Raw genomic sequence first — 22,366 nt, forward strand, 5'->3', positions numbered from 1 at the left:
AGACTTGGTATGGTTGAATTATGAAACATTTTGTATTCTTTAAAATTATTAATAAAATAATTTTATTGTCAAGCTATTGATTGTTATGGGCTCCACCGTTTGTATTCATTATTTAAGAGGTGACGATCTCTGAGACAGTGTGAGAGAAGACGATCTCTTAGATAATGTGCTGAATAGTAGAGAACTACTGTCAAATCTAGATGAGTTCAAGATCTTTTGTAATGTAGACATTTCTATGCCTATGAGTCACAACTTGGATAAAGGAAGAATTTTATTATTCTCCAGAGTTTATCCTATGTTCTTGTAGATCTTAACTCAGGGTCATGTTGTGATATAGGGCTGCCAATACTGATGATACACAACTTGGATAAAGGAAGAATTTAACCATTCTCCAGATTTTATCCTATATATTGCATTCCATGCAATTCTGTTATCACAAGTATAAGAAATAAGTCATATCACAAGTATGGTAATATGACATTATCTCATGTGTTCAATGATACCACATGCTTAGAGGATTCAGATAGATATATAGCATCAATCTATGCTTATTCATCATAATTGATGTTGCTAGATATGATTATCTCTCATTATCATTATCAAGTTAAGAGGGAGTGATAATCCTAAAATAACTCTGATAACATAATGGTCTAGACTGCTGATCCTACAGATCTAGCAATGCATTAATATCCTTTGTATGGATTTAACCTATTAAATGCCTTATGATATTTACCTAATCGGCATCCCTCTTAGAGCATTTGTTACCGTTTTAATTTTCATATTTAGCGTTAGTACGTTTACTAACTAAATCTGTTTTAAATGAGACGCCGATCTGGGCTAACTTATCCTTTGGTTTGTAGGGCCGACCTAGGAAGAGTTATGTCTTTTCTCAAGACATGACTCTTGGGTGCCCTATATATATGAGATAGGGATGTGGATAAAGGACACACAAGAACAAGAAGTCTGTTCCTTTAGCATTCTCTGCCTCATTCGAATTTATAGCAGAATGTATATTATTGCAGAATTATTATCTCAGTAAGAAGCACTAATATATCATCCTTAACTGATCAAGTTCATCTCCAGCACTATAAAGGTTTTATATCAGTTTGTTTTAGTAGAATTTGCAGAAACTTTACATTAATTGAGGAGGTTACTCATACTATGCAATTTTCAGATAAGTTTCTATTATTATATTATGAATATTGATCATGAATTATATATCACTAAGAATAGTGTATGCTTTTAGTATTGATCTCTATATTTTACTTCATGAGTTATTATGAATCTGTCTTACCTCTAGGAGTGAAGAGAATCTTGTGTTTGTACAAAATGCCATGTCTTATAGAACAGAAGATAATTGAGCACAAGGAGATTCCAGTAGCACTAGGGGATGTAGAGTCTAATCAGTTATCAAAATGATTAGAATAAATCCGTGTATATAAGGTGGGTCAGGGTCCTCTTGTATGAGCTAAATGAGTCTAGCAGTTCAGGCATTATCTTCATTCATACTAAGATTCTCAAATTTTGCAATAGGGTTTGTTATTTTATAACCCCCTCTATTATATGTTTATGATTTTATAGTACCATTATTTTTCCTTCAATTTCACCATTCAATATTATTCTGAACTGACACACTATAAGCAACTAAATTCTTGACTACTCTTACTTGTACCCATTCACTTAGAAAAAATGAAAAGCTTTTGTTCATGATTCCTGAACCCTTAGTTTAATTGAACAATCTTCTTATCTTCTTGTGCATGTTTGGCCTTTCTGATTTCTATTTTCTGCCTCACACGTTTAAGCTTCTATTTGTCATTTTATTTATAGGGTACCTGAGAATTTTAGAAAGCAATGCTTTTTGATCTACCTATTACCTATTCCTTCATTTCTTAGCCTTCTCTTCACTGGGTTGCTTCCTCTAGTTCATGTGACAACATAAATTCAACCACTCCTACAAACAGTCCATCCAGATACACAGGAACAGGGGAAATAAATATTGATATACAGAGAGGTACATCCAACAGACATTGACGTTGTATTTAACATCACACTTATAATATTATGGGCCAATGAGTAAATCAGTACATCAACTTTAAAGCATGCTCAACAAGATCAACATATTTTCTGCTAAAAATGTCATTCTCAAGCCATTTGACTAGTTTATTATTTTGTTCATTTATGAATTAAGTTTCACCAATATTTGTGATCATAATGATCTCGTTTCACAGACTTGTCAATAAAGTAAATTGAACAAATCTAGTAATTCCCAGATAATTCCTTCTGAATCAAGATAAAGGATTGCTAATTCTATGATAAAATGTGATATAAATGTAATTGTCACCTCTCAAGGATAAAGATGCTAGAAATATTGTTGTGTAAGCTTGATAAATTAGATTTATTTGAGTTAAAAATATATATATAAATAATAATTATAACCATACCTTTGGAGGAATGTTTGTCATTTCAAAATAACCTCCACGTTGCCCGCACTCACCCCAGTATCCTTTTGAAACAGTATGATATGACACAAGTTGGACTTCTTTACTGAAAGGTAGGCCCATATTCATCAACATCTACACAGTTCATGAAGGATATTACAATTTAGTGTAACATATGAGACTTAAATTTATAGGTCCTGAAATCTCGTTTGCAACACCAGAATAAAAACACCACCTTCTTTGCACTAATGAATGGTCGCTGATCCTGATAAATATTTTGTTGATACACTTCATCTGCTAACAATATCAGATTCTCTATGTAACAAAATTCTAGGATTTCCTTGATATTAGCTTCGCTTAGACACTGACCAGTTGGATTCCCTGGATTTATGATCACCATGGCTTTAACCTGTACACACCCAATGCAAATTTGTTCAGGATGCTAATAAATATGGAGCATCATGCCTACCTATTATTTCAGTTCAGTATGCAAATGAAACCATTCAATGCCTTTCAAAAATGTGAACAAAGAAGCTGAGGAAGAAATCAATTGCTCCCTTCCCCCTTTCTCTCAACCCACTCCCCCATGACCCCTCTCTCTCCCCCTCTTTCCATCTCACATCCAACCACCCCCCTCTCTGTCTCAGAAAATGAAATGTTGTATTCTGCACTATAAACAGGTATGCCTTAGCCTTAGAAAGAAATATTTACAGTCAATCCCTTGCGACGTGCTTCCCAAACTGACTGTCTCAGTTGGCCAATGTCAAGGCCCCAGTTTGCAGACTCTTCCAAGTAATATGGTACAAGCGAACCACCACAAAGTGCAATTGTTGCCGAGTAAAGAGGATACTGTGGAACTGGAACTAAAATCTGCAGATTATTGTTGAAGAATATCATTAGATTATTCAGAATAGCACACTAAGAATATAAGACGTGCAAAAATAAACTAAAAATCCTTCAATGGCAAATCGTGAAACTGTACTTTTCTGCAGAACAGATATGAACCATGAACAAAATTCAAACAGGGTTAAATTTGGTAGAGTATAGGTGAGAGAAATGCAGATACTATGGGGTATTATAAAGATTTATATGAAACATGTTCTCCATTGGTATCAAAATTTTCTTAGGCATTGTACATTATTCATCCCAGTAAGTCACTCAGGAATATTCCTATGAAATGTTTCGGTGAGGATATTGCTCACTGGTAACAGTGCAATTGAGCAAGCTGGGGCATCCATTTATTGTTCAGAAAAAAAGTATCGGTTAGTTATAAAGTGCACATCTATGCAATTTGTGCTATAGAATATCAGGTTTAAAAGATCATAAATTCTACAGCAACCCTTTCCATGAGAAGTTAAACAGAAAACTTGTACCAGATAAATAACAATTATAATAGACAATAAACAGATGAAAAAATACAGTTTTTCACTGTCAAGTACCATGAATCTGCTGAAAATTAAACATTTCATAATGCATAAATATTCTAATTTTGCCTCCTGTTTACATTGAATCATTTATCACCCAAAAAATGTTGAATACAAAAATTCTACCCTTAAATGATCATTCTTGTTGCTTCACTAACCACGACATTGTTAAAAGTGTAAATTCCCAAAAAAAATCAGAGAACTATAACAAAATATGCATGCTATGGAAATAATTTCAAGACTAGGCTGGTGAACAGGAAATTGGACATCACCGAGATGGCTAGTACATCCCTCAACTATCCTAAAGATGGCTAACTATCCCAAGGACAACCAATTGTCACCACAGCCATTCAAGTATTTTAAAAAAGAAACAGGTCTAAAATCAAAAACTTGATTCTTTTATTCTTAACTTTTGGGATTATATCAGTAGCATATTAAGCCCACTGTGATGCAGTAGTGGAACACTATAAACACCCTGCTTCATATGGCATCCTTTTCTTAAAATCCCAAATGGTACGCTAAAAGGTTACCTCCTTGTGATGAGGGAGAGGTGAAACATGGGTTATTGAAGGTCCTTCAAGCTTCAAGAGATCTATTTAATGAGGAGTTGTCAATACTTCCAACACAATGACTTTACTGATCTTTGCAGCCCAACATTAACAAACCAAAAGAAAGGATAGATAGAGCTACATTAGCTCAAAATAATCATATTGGATGGTGTACATGGGATGGCGAGGACCAAAGTCAAGGATCATTGATCACCTCCTCTCATAGATTGCCAATACCTCTATTGTAAACAGGAACTGCCCACATATGGCTTCATCCACTCCATCAAAAGGAATAGACTTACCTCTAGACAAGCAAAGAAGTTGGTGGCCATGCATAGTGCTTTGTGCCTTTAAGATTGCCAATTTCAAATTATCAATAGACTACAATTTTATGGTGAGATATTGATACCAAAGATGCCACCTAAATTGATGAGAAGGGGACATAAGAAGAATTAAGTCAATCTCCATTGGATGGGCCAGTCTCCCTTTTAGTGGCAATGGCTTAGAATCAGACTCCAATTTCGATATATTATTGGCCGATACCCTTAGGGGCAGCTTATATGTTCTATCACTATGTCTCTGAGACTCCTTAGTTCAACTTGCAGCCTTTCAGCATTTCCTGTATATTTTAATTTTTCATCATATAGCACATTGAAAATTAATTATGGAAGCAAATTAATTTTGAGCTTTGACATTCATTAATTTGTTTGACTCTCATTCAAACTTTCAACTCAATTATAATGTTGTGTGTTAACGATTTATTTAATATATGGTCAATGACTTATGCATGTTATGGTTTATCGTATAAATATTTGAAAAATTGCTACATTTTAAAAATTTCTGTTACATCCCAAATTTTTGATCTTTTAGAATAATCTTTTAGCCGTTGTAATGGTTAGTAAAAACTCTCAAATGTCATGATTTCGTGAAATGGAACTTATGGTTAACCATTTTGATTCATGTGAAAATGATTTGTTAGTTGTTTATTGCTATTTCAACTAAAAAATGAATGTTTATATTTTAAGATAAATGTTAGTGGTAATGGTGGTTAGCCGTTGTGACACTTATGAGTTCTTGTTGTTTTTGGCTATCTTGATTTAAAATGAAGACACATATTATTATCATGGAAATATTCTTTTGGATGCGGGAGCAAATGAAGGGGGGAAGCATTTCTAAATGGGATTTAAGGAATGGGACACCAAAACAAAAGGTCCATTAACAAATTACCAAGCATGAGCTCTAACCACCCTAATGAAGGATTTAGTGGCTAGGCAACACAAAATGTACCTTGGACAATCATCAGCTACCCAATCAGTTCTTAAAGCAAGTAAAAATTTAAATAGTTATTGGAAAGGGAGATGTTACCTTCTTTTAATTTTTGTTGTGGCATTAAGTTGTCGTCAGTATGTGAATCTATATATTGACACATGGTATTTTAACACCTATAATTGCACCTACATGTATGGCCATATATACGTACATATGTCTGTGTCTAAAATAATATATTGAAATGAAAAAAGAGAACCACGTGATTTTAAATTACATGCATATGTGTATATATATATACATAGGCATAGGTGTACGTACAATTATAGGTGACATCAAATAACATGATGCCAATATATATATATATATATATATATATATATAGATATATATATATAATTAATTTGTAATTATATATGAACTTTGACTTATGTCTTTTATCAGTTCCATGACATTAACATATCACCACCTCCATATCGGCCTTAGTCCTCTTTAAAATTCATTTAAAGATTCTTGAGGAGTGACTAGTGATCGATGGACGATCATGCAACACCACTTCCTATCTTGTAACAGAGGGGATGTGTGGTGTATATGTGAGCCTTCCGCTGCCAAAGAGACATAAGGAATTGATTAGTGATGGAAAATATAAGTTGTTGAAGTATAGCATCAGTCGAAGTGATATACTCATTTCATCGAGTATTTGTATTCATGATTTATATGAACATTGTTTTATGTCGTATATTATTGATAAGAATTATATATATATTATATATGTAATATAATTTATATTATATATTATATATTATTATATAATAGTATAATAATATATTACATATATGGTTAATATATTAATATTACATATATACATATAGTTAACTAAAGATGATTAACTATAAGGACATGTCTCTTGAAGAGACGTGTCTCCTCTCTCATATTTATATGAGATCCAAATCTGCATTTGGAAATCATCAATTACAATGGCCATGATTATACATTTTTCAGAAACAATCTTAGTTGATTTAACATGGTATCAAAGCCTAGTTGCAAATGTAATAAAGAAAAAAAATCAAAGGCCTCCTCAGCGAGTGAATAAAGTCATTGCATAGAACACGTAGAGCTCAATATAACCCATAATCAAATCAACCCAAGTACATTTGATAAATTGGAGAAAAGGGTTACTTTGAGAGGAATGGCCAGATACACATATATCGTTGTTTGAATTCTCCCTTCATTCAACTGTTGCTATCAAATAAATTGCCATGCACGCAACCAAGCCTGCAAGTTAGATTCTTCGGTGACTTTCCTCAAAATCAATCACAGATTCTACATCTCCCCTTCACCTATTGTTCCATACCCATGAGATAACACTGTACAGGGGGGTATAGTTTGATTGGACCTAGATCGTGTTCATCTGTGAATAGTAACATGGAGACGAGGGTGATTGGGCTTTAAACACTTGTGGACGTGCACAAGCAATAACCGATAGATCTTTGTAACTGTTTCATGACTATACAAGCACAACCTAAATATGGCCAACAAGGAGATCCTTAACGAAATGAAGCTAAGGAAGGAGGAAGAAAATGACAATGTGCAATCAATTGAAGAGTGTCTCGATAATTTTGGCATCCGTGCGAGTTCCTTGAAAGAAGAGGCAAGCGAATTAGAAAGTGAAAATCATAGTTTGCATGAGTGCCTAGCTAAGCATCCCCACATATCTCGTCTTTCAAAGCGAGGCTTGAGTGAACTGTTTGAAAAGGACAAGGTAATCGGTTTATTGAGGAGTCTGAAATCCCCAAGCGCTACGAGAACATCTTCAGCCATTAGGGAAGCATCTAAGGCACCAATAGGCTCTGGTAGTGAATCGAGAGAACCAAGCAATCGATATGTTAATAGGAGATATTCTAGGGCACAAAGTAGATCATCGACACCGCGTCAATCTTGTGGGCGTACAAGAGATGAAGAAGCTCGAAAACCGCGCATGCCAAGTCATGGAGATCAACGACTGGAGTCATCAAATAAAGTATCAAACACAAACCCGATGAAGAAAAATGGAAAAGGTATGATGTTTTAGTAAATGAAATAATTATGAAATATATATAGATATATTGATATAAAATTAATTTCAAAGTTGAATTATAAAGTCATATGCTATCCTAATACTAGAGATATTGATTAAGTAGAAGAGTATTAAGAGGTAAGTACTTTATGAACTTATTTTATTTATTTCTTAGTAAATAGAGTATTATGTTATTTTTATAAAATGAAGAATTGCAATATTATATATTTAATCATATAAATGCAAGCATATAAAAGATTGTAAAATCAATGTACTTCTATAAGAGAGAAGTATGAGGTGAAAACCCTTTGTACCACACTCTGACTAAGTTCATGGTGGTTACTATTTCACATATGATATGTAATGAGAGGAGACGATCTTTCATTGACATACATAAATAGAAGGTAACCATTATAAGATGACAATCTTATAAATGGTAGACCAGTTATCATGGTTCTTTGGGCCGGATTTTGCTAGACACCATGATAACAAACAAACAGAAGGTAATCTTTGTAAGATGATGATCTTGCAAATGATAGGCCTATTATTATGACAGTTTTGTTCCGGATACGCCGAAAGTCATTAATAACGAAAGCATTATGATTACTCTAGATATTGTTTCAAACAATTAGAGATCATAATATATGTTATGATAGTATTCATAACATTGTGATTGTAGTTATTTGACAAGTAACTATTTCAGAGTGTTAAAGTCAGATATATAGTATATAGATATCCTTGATACTGATAGCTCATAAAATATTTTTTCCACTTCTCCCTTGCTAAGAGGGAGTGTTGAAGTATAGCATCAGTCGAAGTGATATACTCATTGCATTGAGTATTTGTATTCACTATTTATATGAACATTGTTTTATGTCTTATATTATTGATAAGAAAAATATATATTTAATATATTATATATGTAATATAATTTATATTATATATTATTATATAATAGTATAATAATATAATAATATATTACATATATGGTTAATATATTAATATTACATATATACATATAGTTAACTAAAGATGATTAACTATAGGGACATTTCTTTTGAAGAGACATTACTCCTCTTCTCATATTTATATGAGATCCAAATCTGCATTTGGAAATCATCAATTAAAATGGCCATGATTATACATTTGCAGAAATGATCTTAGTTACTTTAACATAAGTATTACCATTTGCAATATCCAAAGAAGTTACTAATGAATCAGTTGAGGTAAGAAGGATACAAGAAAACAGTAGCATATACAAAGATTCCAAGCCTAAGATCTGCATATAAGTCCAGCAATATAAGTCATCTTGACAGTACTCATTGGAAGATTCACCAATGAGACAATTAAGCTATCATAGCCACAAGGACCATAGTAGCCAATGAAGATGCAAAGTCTACTGAAACTGAAGTCTCTAGTATAGGCAGTGACAGAAGATAATATGGATATGAATTATTATTAAACCAATTGAGGAAGCCTAATAGAAGCTTGATGAAAGATGATGGCTATATTGAGTCTGACAATGATATTTCGACAGTTCACAAACTAAATAATAAGAGTTGAAAAGAGAGATGGCAATGAGTTAGTACTGGAGATACAGAGGTCATCAGCAGTGACATTGAAAGTCAAAAAGAAAATAAACGCATCCACATCAAATACACTACTAATGATATTTTGCAGGAAATCATCAAAGTGTTTGGCATCGTTAACGATTCAAATGAAGGTACGGGAAATGCAATTTGCTGAGGTGTGATTAGACATGATAGCGTGGAAGGCTGAAGTAAGAGTATGAGTAATACATAAGTGGCATCAAGCACAGTGTTGGACAGGTACATTAAAGGTGTATTTGGCATGATTGACTGAAATATTCTGAGCAACTTCAGACAGTGATAAGAATGTCACGATACCATTATTAAAATGAAGCTTATGAAAAAAGAAAAATTTATATTCATATCAAACACAAGCCATACCATATTTAGAGCGATCAATAAAACTATAATTCAATGATATGAAGCTAGAGTACCAAGAGATAGTTGAATCTGGAAGTCCAGCAGCAAGTCATGGCAGTTGGTAAGATTATACAGCAAATATATTCGATAGTAACAGGTCGATAAAAACATATGATGAGAGCCATATAACCCAGCGATTGATTAGATCAACTCAAAGACAACAACGTATGCAGTTATTGTAAGAAATACATAATCGGCAATACAGAAATCCCGTCACTTTTTGAATAATTGTTTGAAGCCACGCTAATGGTATGATCAAGCAAACCTTGCAGAGATGCACATGCAGTATACATACAGCAGTATCACAGAGTTTGAGATACTGATGATGTTGAAGGTGGAACTAAAATACAAGGCATCCATAACAAACGATAACCTCAAGATTTGTAAAGGATAGTGCTGTGGAATGTTGAAGTCATATTAACAATTACTGAGCACACAACCAATGGCAAGATGCAAGTGCAATTAGAATCATTGTGCGATCGAACACGAAAATAAAGACTGCGGGGATGATGTGTATAAACATTGGAATATAAAGAGATATTTTCTAGTGTTTATGCACTTTCAAGGTAATGTTCAAATCTCATTGTGTTTGTCATCTTTGTAAAGAGGGGGAGGACTGTTATTTGAAATAAAATCTGATCCTTATAAACTTAGTGTGATCTTTCCTTGGCCAAGCTTCAATACCATGTAAATTTTATAAACAGATTTAATTGATTGCAGAATTTTGTTGCAAGTACAAACAATAACACCAATGTTTTGAATCACTTCCAGAATCTGCAAACATTTGTGCAGTAATAACAGAAATGAAGTATTATCAAACTCAGAATTATCTTCAATCCTTTTAGAGTGCTTGCATTAATAGATTTCGATGCCAAGATTACATCGGGCAAATTGGATGAATACCAATGGAAGGGGTGTGAGGATGAATGGCCATGTCTCCAATTGGAGACATGGACATTCATTCTCACACCCGTTCATTGTTAACTAATACTCATGATTAGTTACTTTCATAAACACAGTGATTAAATGTATAACCAATCATTACATCTGCGGCCCAATATAAAGGATAGATCAATCATGATCTAAACATCAAAGGAACCAAAAATAATCTTGATCATGCCTTAATGATCTCGGAACAAAATACATCTCATCGGTTGCAGGCTGTGGAAGGTACAACAGCATGTACGTATGCATATACACATAACAGCGTGTGCATCATGTTGTTGTGCGTATATACATACGTATGTGCTTATCACAGTAATGTCAAACCAAAGCTACATGCATTAACAACCGTCTTAGCTAGGAAAGACAAAGTGCATATATATTTAAGTTCTTTATATGAAAAGTAATATCCTCAAGATATATATAAGAAAATCAAGTCTCATGATATTCTTTCTAGTTATGGTGTGTATACAAATATCAAGTCACATGATATCCACCATAAAACATCATGGTACATTCATAGATATTAAGTTACATAATATCCACCATTAATTTGAACATATTGATCTTCAACATACATCAAGTCACATGATATCCATCAACATGCTCTTTTAACTATCATGATTTTTCCTTGAATATCAAGTCACATGATATTCATCATGACAGTAATCTAATAATAACAAAGTCATCTCTTTGTATTATCAGAATCAATATTTCATTATAAAAGATTATCACATTAAATAATGAACATAGGGTAGGCCCATGAGTCATAGAGTCACACATATGACAAAAGAGTTAACACTTTAAGCATCTTTATTTAAATAATACAAATTTACAAAGTTGATACTCAATTTCATAAACTTACATTTCAATCGAGCCAAGTTTCTTTCTAAAATGATCAACTTTCACTTTAGGGAGAGTGTTACATCCCAATTTTTGACAACATTGAGGTTCACATGAAGTTAGTTGACAGTTAACTTGGTTATAATCCTCTGAAATGATAAGATGGTTTGTTGTTATAATTTCATGTGAAGATAACAGGCTAGTTGATTTATTATCACGAATTCATGGAATTGAAAAGGCAGTTAGCCGTTATGATTATTTATAACTTGTTATGATAATATGATTTAATTCCGGAGAATTTCCTTACAGAAAACACGTTGAAGGGGTGGAAGCATTGTCAAAAAAAAATAAGGCACAAGAGCATCACCATCACTGAATAGATGGGTTGAGGACCTAGCCACTTGAAACAGGATACAACTATGGGACTTGCATGAGCTATTTAAATAAATAATTTGAGAAACATAAACAATTGAATTAAAATATAAAACGTACCTCAAGAGGATTTTTAATGATCTTTCACCATATTATTATAATATTTGTATATACATACATATAGATATAAAAATGAAATGGCACCATTATATTATAATAATTTAATAAAATGATGTCACCACATTAATATATTTACATATACGTATGTAAATATTAATTATAACAATATTCGAATTATAATCTTCCAACTGCATTCTTTCCATTTTATTATTCCTTGCTTTTAGCCGATTAACACTTGGCATGATTAATCAATTTAATATTTGGCGATTCGAATTGTCTTATAATCTTTCCAACTTTATCTTCCAACCTTGTATTGATTTTTCCTCTTTTTGTTTTAATCGAATTAATGCTTGGGCATTCGAATAGACATCCTGGAAACTGATAGAAGCCGAGGAGTCTCAGCAAGCCTTTAAAGAAGTCGTGAATCAACCAAGGCAAACATCATTCCTTCTCCTGTCTGATACTTCTACTTTTCAAGCCGAGTATAACCATTTCCAACTGAACAATCATCCCGATTTCATAAACCAATATTGCCTTGTTTTCCCCTTAATCCACCAATGAAGGAAATCTGCCAACAAGTCTCAACTAGCAAGTGAAACAAGTACCCAACAAGAGTTACAGCCAAGGACAAAAGGAGCCATGCCAAACAACCCTCAAGCCGCTCTTAGGTCATGCTTTGTGTTTCTTTATTCCTTTCTTTCCCAAGTTTAAGACCGACTATAGTCGGCTTCACAGAGCTAGGACTTTGATTGATACACTATAAGTTTTCGTATCCCTTCTACTCTGAAGTTTAAGTCTGAATTGCAGCTGGATATGCATTTCTAGGACTGTGAATAAGATACTACATGCATTTGTATGTCATAAGATTTCTTATAGCTGACTATACTTTCTTTGAATCAAATACTTTGTTGTTAATCTCTTGCAATCCCATAGAGTCATCGGGATCTTCCTAGTATTATCTCTGTGGAATGTATTATCATTTCAAATTCAACGGTAGCTGTAGCAATTTAAATGTTTGTATGAACCAGCATCAAAAACCATGCTATCACAATTTCCAAACAAGAATTAGAATACTATAGATTCTCGAACACCTAGGATTCATCGGCGAAGATGCCATGAAATGGTGAAGAGGTGTAAATAATAACAGAATACTCATAATCTTACAGACACCAAGGAATTCACCGGCAAAGAAGCCATGAAATGGTGAAGAGGTGGAATGAATATGCAAGAACACAAAAGAGAAATCAGATATGATTAAGTTAATTATTTAATCAATAAATTTTGCAATCTTTAAAAATATCTTTTTCAAATCACAGATTGTGATAAGTTAAAACATATATGTTATTCATGAATTTGTTGGAAATCAATAGATAGAGCCGATTGCTCTGAGATCCAAACACTTAGGATTAAAGGGTGAAGAGGTGAGATGGAGTCTACAATGACTTAGAAAATAAAAGTCAGATATGATAAATTAAATCTAGAATAATATCATTTAATAGCTCATGCATGCTCTTGTTAATGTAACTCTTGCTGTCGAGTCTAGTGGTGTGGTTAGATAACAAGAAGCTCAATAAATGACAAATGATCCAAGTCCAATTCCGGGTGGGGAGGGTCTTTCTTGTTGGAGATTGTGTGGGGAATAAGGTCCAAAGTTGGGTGGTAAAGCCCCTAACAATGTTTCACCTCTACCCAAGTTGTCGAACATGCAACAGACAAAGATAAGCTATGCATTCAATTGTTGTCGGAAACAAGTATTGTTACTTTTATGATGTATATGCAAGAAGGTAAGATTAATTGAGTTATATTATCATTGTAGTTATTTTACACTTAGTTGCAAGAGATAAGATTTATCTGATGGATTGTTATTTCAGTCTTTCATTTATATGAAAATTGAATATGAGCATATCTTCTAATCTTAAGCTATTGCCAAAGTTAAGAAATCAAAAGGAAAGAAATGATATAGTGGTATCGGAAACCCGAATTAATTTAGTGGTATTTGAAACCCTAAGTGTAACAACCTGCCTTGTTCTACTATTTTAATGTCTATTTCTTCCACTGGAATTTAGTCAAACGATTGGCTTGCAACTAAATTTATTAATAGTTTTCAGCTTGATGTTGATTAATGGTTTCTCAAGATTGTTTGTGATTCATATAAGATGCAGATAGGAGGCAACATAAAACCATATGCAGCTAATAACAATGACCATTTATTTTTTTCTTGTTTCCAGATTATCAGAAAGTTACAACTACCATAACAATCATATCTTCTCATTAAACTCAACACATTATATCAATTATAGAGTTCAATGATGGTCCATACCAATTGTGGCTACAGTCGTGTTAATAGTTCTGAAATTGCTACAGTAACTTGCAGCTATAGTGATCCGGACTGCGACAGTAACTTGCTGTTACAGTACCACGCTACAGTGATTCAGCTGCTACAGTAACTCGTTGCTACAGTACCGCACTACAATGATTTGGCTGCTACAGTAACTCGCTGCTTCAGTGCTGCGCTACAGTGATTTGGCTGCTACGGGAACTTGCTGCTACAGTGATTCGACTGCTACAGGAACTTGCTGCTACAGTACCGCGCTCCAGTGATTCAGCTACTACAGGAACTTGCTATTACCATGTTGAATCTCAAGACCATATCTTTCAATGGCGTCAAGATTTCCAACTTGAAGGGATTTCGTCCTTCAAAGTATTGAGATATAATCTCCAGAATATTACCCAATTTCTTTGATATTTCCAAGCATGAATAAATGATAGCTATCCTCTTTCTTTTAATCCCTTCCTCACTTGCTCCACGCTTCCGTCTTGCCAATGTGGGATAATACATGAGTTTTAATATTACTTTTTTTTTCCATTTTACAAAGTCCATGTATGTACTCAAAAGGGGAACTCTTGATTTTTTATAAAGCGACTTTATGAAGCATTATAATATTTAATTTAAATAGTCACTTTACCGTTGTAACTTCAAACATTAAAATAATATACCAAATAAACTTGGAATCCCACATATAATAGCTCATCAGAAAGAGCCCAATAAAACGCATCTCATCCTGTCACTGAAAATTGAAGACACTGCATCCCCCTATTGGCTTACTAAAAATAGTAAGTCTTTCTGAAAACCCAACAAACGAACTTCGTTTGGCCTATAATTAAATTTGACTAGGCCAAATAACCTCAAGATCCCTTTTGAAGTCCTGGTTAGCCCTCGGGACCATACAAGAATGGGCTAACGACAACATACATCCAGACTGGCTAAGTGGGGGACATTACAGTCCGCCCCTCTTAAAATTGCTTGTCCCCAAGCAATCTCAACTCAGGATGCTGAATAATCTTCTCTGCCTCCCATGTCGCATCCTCAACGAGTAGGTTCTTCCACTTCACTAGGTACTCCCTGATAGTCCGCCTGCGAAGCACCCTCTCCCTGGAGTCAAGTATAGCCTTAGGAATCAAGATAAGCTTTCCCTCATCATCGAGAGGTGGCAATACTACCGAAGGCACCACATTATGCCCTAATGCCTTCTTAAGGCGTGACACATGGAACACGTTATGCACTTTACTGTCTGCAGGCAGCTCCAACTCATAAGCTACCTCACCCACTCTCCTGATTACTTTGAATGGTCCATAGTAGCGTGGTTTCAATTTCCCTGATCTACTCCTCTTGAGAGAGGACTGTCTATATGGCTGTAACATGAGGTACACCATGTCTCCTACCTCAAAAGACCTCTCAACCCTGTGCTGATTAGCATATTGCTTCTGCTGATTTTGTGCCTTTTCCAAATTTTCTTTCAAGGATCGCATAATGTCTTGACACTCCTGCAATATATCCTTGGCCTTAGGTACCCTACTGTCCCCAAATAACAAATCCAGAAAATTAGGAGCATCATACCCGTGCAGTGCCATGAAAGGGGACATTTGAATAGACATATGGAAAGAGGTATTATAGCAGTACTCCCCTAGATGTAGCCCTTCACCCAAGCCTTCTGCTCTCCTGCAATGTAGTTTCGAAGGTACCCCTCAACCCATTTATTCACTATCTCTGTCTACCCATCAGTTTGGGGGTGGTAATTGGTACTCGTAGTTAGCTCTGTCCCACACAACCTGAACAACTCCTGTTAAAAGTGGCTCATAAACCTACTATCCCTATCGCTAACTATGTTCCGTGGCATCCCATGTAATCCAAATACCTCTCGAAAGAATAGCTCTACTGAATATGTGGACGAAATCGCAAAGAAATGTGCAAATTTCGTCAATCTGTCTACCACAACAAAAATACAATCCAGACCTTGTACCTTTAGAAGGCATGTGATAAAATCCATGGAAATGCTATCCCACTTCTTCTTTGGTATAGGTAGGGGTTGTAGTAAGCCGCCTGGAAAGGAATGTCCCTGTTTGTTTTGCTGACACACTAGGCACTCCCTAACGAACTGTAGCACTTCTGACTTAAGCCCCTTCCAAGTGAAGCGCTCTCTCACCTGCCGATATGTCTTAAAAAATCCTGGATGTCTTGCTAATGGTGAATCATGAAATGCTCTCAAGATCTTTTGCTTCATGGCAGACTCAGGTACCAAATAAATCTTTCCCTTGTAAATGATCAAATCATTTACAACAGTGTATCAACTATCCTGAATAGCTCCTTCAATAACACTAGATGACCAACTATCCTTGGCATACTCTGCCAAGATCAACTCTCTCCAATCATCCATGACTATCCCAATAGCAAGCAAATGAGGCTTTTTGGATAAAGCATCTGCGACAATATTTTTCTTCCCTTTGACATAGACTATGTCAAAATCATAGACCTGTAACTTACTCACCCATTTCTGTTGCCTGTCATTAAGATCCTTCTGTCCAAGGAAATGTTTCAAGCTGTTATGATCTATTTTTACTGTGAATCGGCTCCCTGCTAAGTATTACTTGAACTTAGCTAGCGCGTGCATGATTGCTAGCATTTCTTTGTCATAGATGCTGTAAGTTCTCTCAACACCTCGTAATTTCCTGCTCTCATATGCGAAGGGATGTTTGTCCTGCATGAGGACAGCTCCTACGCCCTCTTCCGAGGCATCACACTGCAGCTCAAAAGGCCTGGTGAAATCTGGAATGGCTAAAACAAGACATGTACTCATCAGCTCCTTGAACTTGTCAAAACAATCTTGAGCCCTCTCTGACCACTTGAAACTGTCTCTCTGTGTCAAATCTATAAGTGGTGCTGCTATCTATGAAAATCCCTTCAGAAATCTGCGGTAGAACTCGCAAAGCCCAAGAAATCCCTTGAGTTGTGAAGTGTTCCTCGGCGGTGGCCAATCCAGAATGGCCCTAATCTTGTCTGGGTCAACCCGAACACTTCCTGCACTAATAATATGCCCTAGATAGAGCAACTCTGTTATCCCAAACTCGCATTTACTCATCTTGGCATACAATGACTCCCTCTCTAGAATGTTAAGCACTGCATCAATATGCTTCAAATGTTCCTCCCAAGTACGGTTGTATATCAGTATATCATCAAAAAAATCAACACAAACTTCCTCAACTGATCTCTGAATACTCTATTCATACAGGACTAGAAAGTGGCGGGCGCATTAGTCAACCCAAATGGCATGACTAAGAACTCAAAATGTCCATAGTGGCATCTAAAAGCTATCTTCTCCACATCCACCTCTCTAACCCGTATTTGGTGGTAGCCGGATCTCAAATCAATCTTAGAGAAGTAGCATGCACCATGCAATTCATCAATAAGCTCATCAATGTGCGGAATAGGGTATCGGTTCTTGATTGTCTTCTTGTTTAGCTCCCTATAATCAATGTACATCCTCATTGTACCATCCTTCTTCTTCACCAATACTACTGAAGAAGCGAAAGGACTCTTGCTTGGCCGTATGTGCCCCATGTCAATCAACTCCTTGATTGCCTTTTCTATTTCATCCTTATATCTTTTTGGATGGCGGTAGGGTGTGATGATGACTAGCTTAGCCCCTTCCTCTAACTCAATAACATGCTCGATTCCCCTATCCAGGGGTCTCCCTGGAGGTATCTCACCAAACACCTTAGTATGTTTGGTTATTATTTTTTGTACATAAGGTGGATATTCTTGTTTATGCTACTCTGTCACCTCAAGCATTACTCTGAACTCTGTTGTCCACTGCACCTGGTCATGTCTGAAGAAACTTTGCATCTGCTTGAGTGATACCACTCGAAGTCTCCCATCTGACAAACCTCTGAGCACTATCTTCTTACCATTTGCCTCAAACCTCATTTCCATTTTTTGGAGGTTAAATGTAAACTCTTCCAGAGATTTCATCCAATTCATCCCAAGCACCATATCCTGATCACCAATGTTGACAACAAAGAAATCTCCCACCATGTCATAATCTCCCAAACGAAGCTGCAAGTTGGAGATTTTCTTGGTACACTCGATTTTGAAGCCATCGACAACCATCACCTTAAATCACCTATGCTCTTCTGTATGTAGCCCTCTGCGTGACACAAACTTCTCATCAATGAAGTTATGTGTTGCCCCTGTATCAATGGGTGCCACAAATCTTTGTCCATCCAAAGTTCCCCTAACTCTAAAAGTGACGGCCTCCTGTATACTGGACAACTAAGCTATCGTGCTATCACTGCCTGCTTCCTCATGTGAAGAATTATCATCTCCATCTGATTCTGATGACTGCTCTGAATCTCCATCCACTGACTCTTCGGCTGAAAAGTACTCCATCTGCTTAGCTTTTGCTTTCAATGGACACTTATGTGACAAATCCCAAGGCTCCGTACAATGAAAACAAAGCTTCTTCTTCCTGAGATCATTAAGTGTCTCATTGTCCAACCTCTTACTTTCCTCCTTAGGTGGTTGAGCCTCTCTATGAAAAGGTTTACTGTCCTTATCTTTCCTCGAAGGGAAACTCTTTGCCTGGAATTTATTTTTAGAAGCTGAAGAGGAATCCATGTCATGAGCTTTCTTAATGGCTTCCTGCAAAGTGGGAGGGTTGAGAGCTTTAATCCACCCTCTCAACGGATCAGCTAACCCATCCATAAATAGAACTAGTATCCTCCGTTCAGATACATCTGTTACTAACACTGCAAGTTTCTGAAACTCTGAAATGTATGTTCCCAATGATCCCCACTGTTTAAGCTGAGCTAACTCCTTGAAATGGATTTCTGGATCCTTCCTATCAAAACGTTCAATCAGTCTCTCCGTAAACTCCACATATGAGGTAATGTGTGCATGACCCATAGTGACCATACCATGATGCCACCACTCGTGTGCTAACCCATCCAGATGAATTGTTGCATACTTAATAGCTTCTTCCTCGGGCATAGGGTTCAATTGAAAGTATGTGTCAAACTTTTGAACCCAAGCTCTTGCTGTAGACTTCCCCGAGCCATCATAATATGGTAATTGAAATTTCCCTACTTTCTTTCGTAGCTCATAGCTCTGGTTCCTGTCATGTCCACGTGGCATATGTTTTATCCGCACATCCATATACTCCCTAAAGTTAATTGCAGCAATAAAATTTGGACCTCCGGCTTCCCAATCTCTCCTCAACTGATCCTGTATATCAGTGATCTGGGGCTCTGGTACGGGCTGCTCTGGAGCTCACGGAGGAAATGTGGGAATCATGGGCCTCGAACTCACTGTCCTAGCTTGTTGGGGTGCATGACCGAAATTGTTCCCAACTTCTTCACCTCCATTATGTGTCCCATCCTGATTATTACCATTCTGATTATTACCATTCTGGTTATTTCCTTCACTTATGTTAGCGTTCAACCCCATTTGACGAGCCATCATCTGCATCATAAGCTCTAATCTCTGATTTTGTTCCTGTTCCCTCTATTCTGCTAATCGTTGTTGTTGTGCCAAGGTTTCTAATAACTGTAAGAATCTTTCCTCTCCAAGATACCGAGCATTCTTGTCTCCCATATTGCCAATAACCTGTTCACCTATATCAATATGATTCTCTAGATTTCCCTGCTCCTCTTGTCCTGTGTTTAGACGAGCCCTGGTTCTTCTTAAATTATAGTGATGAGTTAAAGGTTGAACACTCCAATCTGTCATGTCACCACCTATTCATTGTGTTTGTACCCACTAGGACGGCAGGATAAACAAGCCTTGATACCACTGTAACAACCTACCTTGTTCTACTATTTTAATGTCTATTTCTTCCACTGGAATTTAGTCAAACGATTGGCTTGCAACTAAATTTTTAATAGTTTTCAGCTTGATGTTGATTAATGGTTTCTCAAGATTGTTTGTGATTCATATAAGATGCAGATAGGAGGCAACATAAAATCATATGCAGCTAATAACAATGACCATTTATTTTTTTCTTGTTTCCAGATTATCAGAAAGTTACAACTACCATAACAATCATATCTTCTCATTAAACTCAACACATTATATCAATTATAGAGTTCAATGATGGTCCATACCAATTGTGGCTACAGCCGTGTTAATAGTTTTGAAATTGCTACAGTAACTCGCAACTACAGTGATCCGGATTGCGATAGTAACTTGCTGCTACAGTACCACGCTACAGTGATTCAGCTGCTACAGTAACTCGTTACTACAATAGCGCACTACAGTGATTCGACTGCTACAGTAACTCGCTGCTACAGTGCTGCGCTACAGTGATTCGGCTGCTACAGGAACTTGTTGCTACAGCACCGCGCTACAGTGATTCGGCTGCTACAGGAACTTGCTGCTATAGTACCGCGCTACAGTGATTCAACTACTACAGGAACTTGTTGTTACCATATTGAATCTCAAGACCATATCTTTCAATGGCGTCAAGATTTCCAACTTGAAGGGATTTCGTCCTTCAAACTATTGAGATATAATCTCCAGAATATTACCCAATTTCTTTGATATTTCCAAGCATGAATAAATGAGAGCTATCCTCTTTCTTTTAATCCCTTCCTCACTTGCTTCACGCTTTCGTCTTGCCAATGTGGGATAATACATGAGTTTTAATATTACTTCTTTTTTCCCTTTTACAAAGTCCATGTATGTACTCAAAAGGGGGACTCTTGATTTTTTATAAAGTGACTTTATGAAGCATTATAATATTTAATTTAAATAGTCACTTTACCGTTGTAACTTCAAACATTAAAATAATATACCAAATAAATTCAGAATCCCACATATAATAGCTCATCAGAAAGAGCCCAACAAAACGCATCTCATCTTGTCACTGAAAATTGAAGGCACTGCATCCCCTTATTGGCTTACTAAAAATAGTGAGTCTTTCCGAAAACCCAACAAACGAACTCTGTTTGGCCTGTAATTAAATTTGATTAGGCCAAATAACCTCAGGATCCCTTTTGAAGTCCTGGTTAGCCCTCGGGACCATACAAGAATGGTCTAACGACAACATACATCCAAACTAGCTAAGTGGGGGACATTACACTAAGTGATAGAGTGGTATCTAAAGCCCTAAATGATCCAATGAAAATCGATGCCCTAATTGATATAGTGGTATGTGATGCCCTAATTTTATATAGTGGCATTTAATGATAATTGTCATTTGATTTCGATATAACGATATTGGATGGTAGTTGTTATTTGATATTGTTATAATGGTATTTGTGGACTAGCCTGGGTGGTTGCAGAAGCATCCCTACAATGATTTCTGATTTCGAATTCCATGGTATGTGGATTTTAATTTCTATAATAAATTCGTTGATGGTGTTTTAAGTTCTTAGTTAAGAAATTTTGTTTAGCTATTTTTAACCGTCAATCATCTTCACACGAACATGACTGATATAACTGTCTTCATGTTAGTTGTTAATTATGACCTTGGGAAAACTAGTTGTTACAGAGAGCCTTGGTGAGAATGTCAGTTGTTTCATCACCTGTATTAATATATTCTAATTGAATAGCTCTTCTTTCCACCATGTCTCTTACATAGTAGTAAGAAATTTCTATATGCTTAGACCTATCATGATATACCGGATTCATAGATAACTTGATGCAACTTTGGTTATCACAGTGAATAGTGGTAGGTTTCATAGGTTCACCAAACAAGTTAGAAAGCAACTTCTGAAGCCACACTGCTTCTCTAACTCTCATAGCTGTTGCAATATACTCTGCCTCAATAGAACTTTGAGCAACAGAAGCTTGCTTTCTGTAGATCCAAGTAATCATGGCTGATCCTAAACTGAAGCAGCATCCTGATGTGCTTTTTCGGTCTTTTGCACTTCCGGCCCAATCGGAATAAATATATCCATGTAACTCCAAGCCGATATTCTCATATTTAAATTCATACCCAATAGTACCTTGAAGATACTGTTGATGTCAGTTTTTGTACCACATAACATATTAGCAATTGAATATTTGATACGG

The 22,366-nt window shown here is 35.8% G+C and overlaps 1 protein-coding gene across 4 annotated transcripts in view; it reads right to left on the reverse strand.

Moving 5' to 3' along the window:
* LOC149561635 (glutamate--glyoxylate aminotransferase 2-like) overlaps nt 1-22,366 on the reverse strand; it is a 201,690-nt gene that overhangs the window by 72,773 nt on the left and 106,551 nt on the right. For all 4 annotated transcript variants that reach the window (XM_089825216.1, XM_089825214.1, XM_089825217.1 and 1 more), the window contains exons 7-9: nt 3,150-3,308; nt 2,674-2,847; nt 2,442-2,573 (exon numbers count right to left, since the gene is read on the reverse strand). In XM_089825216.1, coding sequence (XP_089681342.1) covers nt 2,442-2,573; nt 2,674-2,847; nt 3,150-3,308 — 465 coding nt within the window. The remainder of the gene's footprint in view (nt 1-2,441; nt 2,574-2,673; nt 2,848-3,149; nt 3,309-22,366) is intronic.

Source organism: Cupressus sempervirens, chromosome 4 (assembly GCF_028749045.1).
Source record: "Cupressus sempervirens isolate cs-2001-9-10 chromosome 4, ASM2874904v1, whole genome shotgun sequence".
NCBI classification, from domain to species: domain Eukaryota; kingdom Viridiplantae; phylum Streptophyta; class Pinopsida; order Cupressales; family Cupressaceae; genus Cupressus; species Cupressus sempervirens.